A 10,546-nucleotide genomic window follows, 5' to 3' on the forward strand; every position below is an offset into this window, starting at 1 on the left:
GTGCCCACCAACACCTTAAAAGAGCAAGCACACGCCAAGCATATACAACACTTACGATCAATACCCTCCCAACCTTCAAGTATTTTGAGATCAGGCGACTACAGAAGACCAAAATTTTTTGTCTGGCTGGTAGCTGCCAACAGCTCTGTCTTCCATGTGTATGTGCTCCACACCCATGTCAACTTTTGTACCTGTATTCCTTGTTAACCTCAGCAGATTTGTTACCACATTGTTAGCTTTGAACCTGACTTCTTCAAGCTTTCATTGAAAGCCCTTACTTCTCGCACTATGCATGCTCAGACACCATCCACCCTCTTCATGTCATCCATGACTTCTCTAGACCCTTTTGCAGACCTAATCAAAATGCATGGGCAACAGTCACAGGGTCAGGGTCTCAGCAACCTGATAAGAATTGCTCTCAGTGAGATTAGCAGAGATTGCATACCCAAATCCAGATACTCATCCCAGGAGGTACTTCAAAATGGGGCTGACTAGAGTATAAAATATGGTGCCAAGTGACTTGCACGGATTAAAACCACAGTTTAGGCAACTATGAAAGTAAGTTAGCCCAAAGGATGTAATAAATGCGCTTCTAGCTCCACAAAGCACTTCAGTTCCTCTCCCAAACCATTCACCTTGCCCTCTCTCTGAAATGTAACCACACACTGTCAGCATCTCCCTATGAACAATACAAAAAGCCTGAGAGCACAAAAGTCTCAGTGCATTAGGGTAAACAAGGCAAAAAATAGCTTATTTTCAGAATTTCCTAATCCTAGGAAAAGGTGATGAAGATGTCACCTCAAAGCCAAGAAATTTTGGGTTTGGAAACTGAGTAACAGCAAACGGTTACACTTCTCAGTTCCCCCAGTCTTTTGAACTTAAACCAATGTATCCTTCTAGGTAAGGAAAGGCCCTTCTCAGAGCTCAGGTATCAAGGCATTTCCTGTCCCAAATAGACCAACACAGAAAAAAAAAAAAAAGTAGGGAAAACCCCTGGAATCCTCAAATCCAAGCAATGGAACATTCCTGTTCACAATGTACCAAAGAAAGTCTGAAAGTGCATTTGACCTTGAATACTTCACAGTTTTCACTTGTTGCATTTTTTCCTTAAATTATATCATTAGCTAGAATGCCTTTACTGCTGTATACAATTTATTTCAAAAACAGAGAAGTCTTGCAGAAAATGAAGCAATATATTTACAAAAATAAACACTCTTTAGAAACACAGTTCTTAAAAAATGCTAAAAATAGTAACAAAAAATTCTATGAAATGTGATTCCCCACAAAATGGAAAATAATCACAGCACAATTCGAGTTACAGTCTGCATCTATTTCCCCAGCACTGAACAGGCACTGCATGAACTGCCGAGTCTTGGGGACACGTATGGAACTCAGGGAAACAGTAAAGGATCAGTACAGGGCAAATGTAAGTGGCTCTCTCCTCTTCCTCTCTGTCAAGTGTCAGAGCTCAAATACACCCTCAGGAGTATCTGCTTGACCCTATATGCTTTAGCCACTCAGGCAGCTGTGAAGTCTGGGACTGCTGGAGCCCACAATCCTGGGGCTGCTCAAATTACCCCAGAAGCTGTTCCACTCGCAGCAGCCTGATTTGGACGAGATGTGATGAAAGCCACCTGTGCTCCCCCCCAGCATTTGGGCTAACCTTTTGTATTACTGAAGAAGGTCAGCAAAGAACAAAATAAGACTCTGGGTCCTGGGTGACCCTGTGAAGAAAACCAGTCACATTCTCATGAGTTTTTACATTATTTGCCACTCAGGTCCTTTAAAACAGTTGAGTAAGGCCTATCCATGGCAAATGAGATCCAATCAGTCACAGCTATCACAGCTCCAGATGGGTCAAGATGTTGCCATATTCAAGTTGCAAAGAATCTCAGCTGATTTTTGTAGTATCTTCAGGTCTTCCAAGCGTAGTGCTTCTACCAAAGCCAGGTGGTTTTTGAGGTTCTCTTTTTTCCTTTTCATCTGGGAAATCTGAAGTTTATACAAATGGGATGGAATTACTAAAAATTCAGATTATTTAATATAGGACATGAACATAAAATCTGTGGAAAGCTCATCTGTGGTAGGGATTCCATGAACTATGTCAGAATACAGTATTTTTTTTTCATCTTCCACAAGAGAAACTGTAACAGTAAAGGAAAAAAGCAAAGGGAAAAAAGGGACAAAAGTCATCACATGGATAGGAAGCAGATTGAAAACAAGGAGAAGAAGGGAAGGGAAATACCTCTGATATCAGGCTCCTAAGTCCATACTATCCTCAACATGTTGCTCAAGACCAGATTCACCTCATACTCTGTACACATACACGTTTCCTTTGCAAAAGTGTGGGTTTAATAACCCTTTTCCATGATAGCTATCCAACTTGACATAAAGTACACATGTTGTTTGCCAAAATTCAGAAAGGAAGGAGAGACTGTTTTTGTAAGAGTACAGACCTCCCTCGCAGGAGGCTGGCTGACACGGGTAGGTCGCTTGGCTTGACTGGCTTTAATGAACACAGCCTTCACTTTCTTCAACAAGGCACAGGTAGCCATGCCTCATGAGTTACCTCATAAAAGCCTGCATTTTCTTTTAAGAGGACACCTCAACAAACACATTGATACTGTAGGCAGAGCAAGGTTACAACACCTTTGACTTGCTTACAGGGCTTCCTATAAGCTTTGTAACATGATTCCTTTCTTTGCTGCAGCCACAAATTCTGCTGAGCAATTGAGTGCTGCCAGTCACCCTGGAAAAAATCCTACACCACCCCAGTGTAGTCAATTCCCTCCATCACTCTGTTCTCACCCCAAAAAACTACACTGCTGTACATTTACACTAGGAGAGAAAGGAATCTGGGCTACCTTGTTCTTCCAGTCAAATTACCTGAAGGAGGACATGCTGTGTCTCCTCTATTAAAAAATGGCATATTTTTGCTGTTATATTCAAAGTCTGCTGTTCATTTCTGGCTGAAATTACATCACCAAGCAGCGTTCTCCTCCAGCAAGTACTAAAACAAAAATGTTTGAACAACACACAATCATTTGCTGTACTCCCCAACTGAATGATAAACATATGGTTATGCTAAGAATAACATCACTGGCATAAGGCAAGTAGGGTCAGCATACATGAGAAAGGCACAAAGCCTTCAGATATGAGACCGACAAGGTAAGCAAAAAAGAAGAGAGATTTAATGGTCTGGAGCAGCAGTTCCAATCCTCCACCCTTATCCTTTCAGCCAAAGCCACAGGCTGCACTTAGACCCTGGTCTTAGCTCCTGGTCTTCACTGCTCTGCCATGCTCCCACATGAGGGAGTGAAAGTGAGGAATAAAAGCTATTCACTCAGAACTTACTAGCATGGCTTCTGCTAAACTTCACCTCACATACCGACATATTTCATGGGTTTGAAACCAGTACCATGGAGATTTATTTTTAGTTCTTATAATTAACTTATTCCACTCAGCAATGAATCTTCAAAGCATCAATATTTTTGAACGAGAGAAAACTTTTTTTTTTTTTTTTCAATTTACTATTACAAGCAAAGCTCAGGTAACCATTTTCTATTAATGCTGTTTGAGGCATATTTACCATTTGGAACAAATGATCAAAACTGTGCTGACAGTCACTGAAGATGAATTTCAGGGACTTATTTGGCCCTAGAATTTCAGAAGCAGCCTGTGGAACACATGCTTTAAAGAAATCAGGCAAGTCAATAGCATTTAAAAGTTTAATCAAACCAGGATGAAACAGGTCTGGAGTCTGAACCTTAAAGTAATATCTGATTCTCAAAATAGTAAAAACAATGGGCTGTGTCTACTGTTTAATACAAGAAATCAGTAGACCAAAGCAGCAAATATGCAATGACTTTACACTATGTAGTGTTCTCTGCCTTTCCTCTTTCAATTCACACCTGGAGTCAATGAGACAGACACAGGAGATCCAAAACAATTGTCCCAGTATCTCACACACAGCCAGCAAAGAGCAAATAAATGAAAATGGCACACGCATATTGTCTAAATATTCAGAAAGTACTAAAACTTACAATTCATCCGCTCCAAGACTTAACAACTTGAGGGCTGTGAGGAGTCTCCAAGATGGCCCATCCCATCCAAAGGTCAGGTTTCTAAGAAGTCAGAAGCGATGAGATGCAGAAAGTACAGGCGATCTTTTACAGCATCACAGCTTTCTTCCTGACAAGCATCAACAAGGGAAGATCTGCTCTTTGGAACTACAGGACTCCTTGACTCCCCTTACTCTGCTGCTATCCACAGCTAGGAGACAGCCTGAACCTTGAAACCTATCTCAAGCTTTGATATTGGTGTTTAACACTTCTACATTCTCTCTCAAACAACAAGCAAATCAGTTTGTTAAAAAAACCAAATCATTATTTTATGTTGGATTTTGATACTAGAAGGAAAACGTGACTCCCAGAAAAATTGAAAAGAAAGCTCACAGGGAAACAAAAAACTCTCAATACCTACTCTAAGAAATCATGATCCTTTAGAATGGAAAGTTTTGCATTTCTCTGCTTGTCCAGTGGTGGAAAATATCTGAGGAGAGTATCTGCATAAAAACACATTTTAGATATTTAAATAAATAATATGTAGAAAAAACCACAACACTCGATTCTGAAATGACATTTCAACCGTATTTTTCAAGTAGCTACAGGACAAAGACCAAAACCCACTACATTTTAATGAACTTTAACATAATCAAAAATGTATCTACTTCTCAAAAGTTATCAGCAATCTCCAGGATTGTATCCTTATACGAAATCCTGACTTGAACTGTGGTTATGAACCACTCTCAGCAACTTCACTTTGTGGGGATCAGGACTTAAATCCTAAAGTCAATGGTACAATCTAAGACATCCAATTGGAAGCTCCACGTATGTGCTGGTAAGAATTGCAATTTTACAAAAGGAAAAGTTACCAAAGAACACTTTCAATTTTAAAACTCCAATCCTTAAATTCTATGCAGTTCAAAGTGATATTGAACTCTGTTCCACTTCTTGGAAATGTGCACAAATACTGTGATGGCACTAAAAAGAAAACCCCATAATGCCTTAATAAGCATTGTGCACATTGTGCGCTGTGCATATATATGCAAGTGCGTGAACTTCTTCACTATCCTTTAATTATCCCTTTTCACCCACATCTGCTGTTGAAGACAGACAGTGTTAATATGCTCAGATGCTCTGCTCTCTACTATTGTACTTTTCAATGTCAAGACAATCTTATAAACCCAACCTGATGAGACATAAACACTGCTGTGAGGGTTATCAATGGCAACAAATCCATATTCTAGTAGCAGTCGCTGATTATCATGAGGCCCATAGCAGATGAACACTTCTTCGTATTTTTTGCACTGTGAATTTGTCCAAATTTCATAGCTTCTTGTCTGCTCATTAAATGCAGCCTTTACCTTTGAGAAGTTAAAAACAAAAGGTTTTATTCTTGACAGGAAGACAGGGTGAAAAAGGAATCAGACCTTGAATATTAAAACCCAAGAGTATTGAACACTTTTCTAACACTGGAACAAAACAGACAGTGTTACAGGTGTCATTTGGACAATTCCACACCAGGATCACTCTATAAATACTAGTATGAAGAAGAACAAACATCAAAAACTTAGTCCGCAGGATGTGCCACCCACTGTGTAGACTTATTACAGAGGCCCCAAATCCAGAAATAAAAATGGCTTCATGCGGAGTTGGCCACTTCTGCGCTATCTCAGCTCTATGTTGGCACATACTCCCTGACATAAGGTCTGCTCTGTACGCTTTTCTAAGGCCGCCCAGAAGCTTCAGCCAGAAGTGAAATAACACAGGGACCATGCAACTAGAAATTTGTCTCAGGAGCTGAGTCTTTCCGGATAGCAGAATAGGGTAATATTTACAAGTGGCTCTTCCCAATAGCTATCCTGACACAAATCTCACCCATTGGGGGCTCTCACTGTACCTTTGCTTTGCAACATAAACTGAAACATATGAATCATCTTTATTCAACTGCCTTGGGCTGAATAACAACCTCCAGAGTATATATGAAGCACGAGTACTCAGCCTGTGCACGTCCTGAATAGACAATTTTCCCACTATGAGATTCTCTCACTGACCTCCAGACACTCCTAATCCATCACATAAATGCATACTGTACTGAGATAGTGCATTTAAAAATAAAGAAATTAAGCGATCTATTTTTAGTTTCTTACCTGAACATTTGGACTGTGGTTTAGCAAATCTAAATATGGTGCCAATGCATAGACATCTGGCTCAAGAGAAAAACACTCCCTCTGTGAATGTTTCATGTATATTGTCCTGGTATTAATAGTGCACCAAGCCCACTCTAGAGCACTGTAGTTAAAAATAGTTCCTGTGTTCTCAGCAAACAAAGGCTGCAGGGAAGAGAAAAAAGCCTTGGAAGACATGTACAACTCGTGGACTGTCGTTCTCTGCTCCTGAGCCTTCTTTCTTAAAGGTTCAGGAAGAAGGCTTATTACGTCATGGTCCAAACAAACAGGGCAAGTGTATGTCTTGGGTAAAACATCAAGATATGGCTTCCACGGAGATTTCTCGCCAGCATGCTTCTCTGCTATTAAAAATGTGCACAGTGCTATCAAAGGAGATACAGGAGGCTTCCATCTATTAGAAAATAAAATAAAAATACCAACATAGCAGATACACAGAGGTGAGGTCGGAAATGGATGCAGCAGTATTTTATCTCTCTTCTAGTTCTTTTAAATGTTATAAATAGCTTCTATTTTAAACTCCTTTGTAGTTCATGTCCAAGTCCTTTTGATGATTTCAAAGGGGCTATAAAAGCTGGCTCACCTCTTGGGTTGTTTTTTGGGGGGTAGCTTGGGGTTTTTTTGGGATACATAACAAGTACTCAGTGTCCAGCATAGGGCTTTGTTCTGAATTTTCCAAAAGGCCATGTCCATGTGACTGCTTTGCAACCCCTTTTTATCCCTCTTCTCCTATTGAAGCATATTCACAAATTCCCAAGAAACCATTCATAACTGGCATTTAGGTCCAAGCTGGCTCTAGAGGCAGGCCAAGTTCAAGCCCATACCATCTTTCCAGCTTTGCCTAGCTAAAAGGGAATGCTCCGTGTCCAAACCTTACTTATCTGAGCATTCCACATGCATGAAAGTCCACAAGAAATACTCATACAAGTTAGGGTATGCAGTTTAAAGCCCTACCACCACTTAAGATGATTGATCTACTAATGAGCAACCCACAGAAAAGGCCAGTTTGCCCATAAAGTGTCACTTTTCACTTACTTCATAATGTATTCTCCCAAGCAGCTACTAAGGACAGTGCCCGTGGTGAGTAAGCATTTCTCAGGCAACGAAATAATTGGATCCCCTGCCTTTGAGGGAGAAAAAAAAACCACAACACACACAAAGAATAGCAGAGGTCAAGTGCAAATGACTCATCTACTACACAATTCCTGAACAGAGAGACATTCCCCAGAGAACACTAATGTCAAGAAACAAACAGATGTGATGTTGAACTTGATGGAAACTGGCATGGTTTTAAGACAGTCACAGTCCAGGGAAGGAGGACGACTGCAGTCAGTAGGAACTGTTACCTGCAGAAAGTTAGTTGTTCACAGCAAGTTTGGTGCCTGGCTACTCACTTCCTTTGTACCGAGATATATTTTAGACTAGCTCTCACAAATACCTGAATTTCTGTCAACATAGCAGTATGTGGTAGGGATATTTTAGGTCATGTCTATCCTGACCTTGTTTGCCAAGCTGCTGTGTGTGTAAATAAGCTTTCAAGCCTGGCTTGTAGGAAGAGGACATGAATCAAGTCAATACTCTCTCCTTCCCATTCCTCTCTTGAGTTTCCCTATCTTGCTCAAGCCCATTTGAGCCAAGCTCTCATTCCACTCACTAGACTTCCAGCACTGTGAATAACCTGAGCTTCTGGCTTCAACTGCTGACTCTAACCATGAGCCAACAGCACAAGAACACACACTGTTTTCCACACATGATTTCTCCACTGCAACTCCTTCCTACCTCTTGCTATACTCTATTTTGCAAAAGGCTCTGTGTCTGATTCCCCATTATTTGATATACTATTCTCATACCAGTTAGGAAATTTCTCCAACAAGCCTATTTTCCAAGAGGCAGTTTTCAGCTGGAGTCCAGTCTTTCTGTGCCAATACCTGAATGGCCCCTTTCTGCTGGGAATGATAGAAATTATGATTCTATTAGCTCGTCTACCAACAAAGAAGAGGGCCATCAAAGGGAAGTTAAGCCATGATTTCACATTATGGCTAAGATAACCTAAAGCCAAATGCTGCTTAAAGCCCCATCGCTCCCCTCCATTCCCCTTCCTGATAAGCCATTCCTCCCTTTGTATCAGCACTGGTCTGACCAAGGTGCGAGATTTCAAGGAGCAAAGCTATCAAAGCTAGTATTTCTTTTGAAGAGAGAGTTTTCTATTAGTTTAGCTTCCCAATGCCACTTACCACACAAGTAGGGAAAACTGCTACAGTGCAAAAGAAGCTGTGGGAGCCAATGGCTGAGGGAGAAGGCTTAGAGGGAAGGGGCCTGCTCCCTCTGGTTTCAGATAGCCACTGATTGCCTTAAACTGAAACACAAGACTACATACTAAATCTCTGTAAATAGGTACAGAAATGTCTACAAGTCATCAAGGTACCTACAATATCCTCTTATACATATGCCAACACTGCAAATTCAGGTATTGGGCTAGAAATTACATTTACAACAGGAACCGTAAAGACCTTGCCTGGAATATGAGCTTTGCTTGTTGCAAAAGTCATTACATCTCAAAGAACCTGAGAAGCTCTTGCATTAGAATCAACCTTACCAACCTGAAGAGCTTTTGTTGTCATCAGTCCTCTTCCTGTATCTGAAGGAGGAACAAAGAGGATGCGTATAGTAAAATACAGGAGGCTACAATAAGCTGCAATAAATTAACAGGCCAGCAAGGAAAAGCTCTGAAAGAACATACATTATCTCTTACAAATCACAAAAGCCAATTATGGATTGTTCCAGATATATATGTCATTTCTTTGTTCTCTGATTCTCTTGTTACTTTTCAGGACCCTGTGAAAGCCCTTCTCCTGCATCCCCTGCAACACTTGTTGTCCAGTTCTAGTAATTACTCAACTTCTTTTCCCCAATTTTTTCTTTAAACACATCTTTCATCATTGGCTGCTGTTCTTGGCTTCAGAGTTTTAACTAAACATTACCGTTTCTATTCACAATATTTTTTCTCTGGTTCATACTATTCTCTCTACTCTCTCTTTAATGTTGCAAAAGTTTTTGAAACATAATCTCCTTAAAGAGAAAAAATGTAAGTATATACCTTTACTGTAAACAGCACTAAGTGAATTCCAGCTCTAAAATTATTTACTTTTCTGTATCACTAGATCTGCTGAACTTGCGTGGAAAAAAAGATGAGGAAATGATAATACAGTTAGGTTCTGATACTGGAAACATGTAAGAGATACTACTTTCTTCTTTAAAACTGTGCTACTAACAATTAAACTCTTGATTTCTACAAGGCATTTGACATAGATGTGCATTTTTTGTAGCATACCAGAGTATTCTCATACTAGAGTTTTACACAAGAGCATCTTTACATATGAAACAGTTTACAGTACTTCAGGCCTCCATACCTACCTCTTTATGTTAAATGACATTCATGTGCATATAGTCCTTTAGTCCTTAAAGGACTAACGGTAACGGGCTTTTTTTCCTGATGCCAGCCAGGTGAGTGATTCAAAATGAAAGCAGGAATCTAACCTTCTTAGAAGATCAAATATGTACCACCAATAAATAACTAAAACATTACCCAAGAACTGTGCTGGCCTTAAATTGCTGTCTTCAAATCCTCTGTCTTTCAGCCACTTCTTAAGTTTAATGTATTCCAGCTTGTCACTGCAGCTGACTAAAAATAAAGAGGAGGGGTTAATGCTATAAAATAGCACTCTCTTGGAAAATAAAGCAAATTGAGCTCTCAATATTCACCATGATCTGCTTGGGACTGTAAACTAAGGCAAGAATTTTTGCATAGAAAAAGCTAACATTTATAAATGTTATATTCAAAGCACAAAGGTGTTTGACAAATATGCACCACAAAATGAAACCTTGGCAAACAACAGGTCACTTTATTATTTAGCAGTACTTCCAGGGACAGTACCTCCATCCATAAAACTCTGCAAGTGTTTTCTTCTTCTCTTTCGACCTGTCCGGCCTCTGCTTTTCTTCATATTAAGAAACGGATTTTGCTTTATTTATACAACCTGAATTCCAAAAAAAAAAAAAAAAAAAGTTACTTAAAAATGTTTAAAGTCCCTTTCAAATACTGCATGTTTCTTTTAACTCGGTAAGAGAAATCACAGCACCGCCAGTTTAATAAGATGCCTCTTTAGAAAAGGTACTGCGAGCAAGCCCCTCCACGAGGGTGGGCGATCGGGGTGAGGGAAGACGGGAAGCCTTTCAGCTCCGAACTTCATCTCGGCCACAGCACGGCCGTAACCCTCCAAAGCCCTGTCCCTCCCCCCC

At 40.2% G+C, this 10,546-nt stretch overlaps 1 protein-coding gene across 1 annotated transcript; it reads right to left on the bottom strand.

Moving 5' to 3' along the window:
- Positions 1-1,336: 1,336 nt before the first annotated feature.
- Positions 1,337-10,251, bottom strand: SETD4 (SET domain containing 4). The gene is made up of 10 exons (XM_009640983.2): positions 10,182-10,251; positions 9,834-9,929; positions 8,848-8,885; positions 7,283-7,371; positions 6,212-6,641; positions 5,251-5,425; positions 4,483-4,564; positions 4,044-4,124; positions 2,887-3,010; positions 1,337-1,992 (listed from the first exon to the last, which is right to left on the bottom strand). The coding sequence occupies exons 1-10, from the start codon at positions 10,249-10,251 to the stop codon at positions 1,858-1,860; spliced, it is 1,320 nt and encodes a 439-aa protein (XP_009639278.1). The 3' UTR covers positions 1,337-1,857.
- Between the last annotated feature and the right edge of the window lie 295 nt (positions 10,252-10,546).

Source organism: Egretta garzetta, unplaced genomic scaffold (genome assembly GCF_000687185.1).
Source record: "Egretta garzetta isolate BGI_Z169 unplaced genomic scaffold, ASM68718v1 scaffold45, whole genome shotgun sequence".
Lineage (NCBI taxonomy): Eukaryota > Metazoa > Chordata > Aves > Pelecaniformes > Ardeidae > Egretta > Egretta garzetta.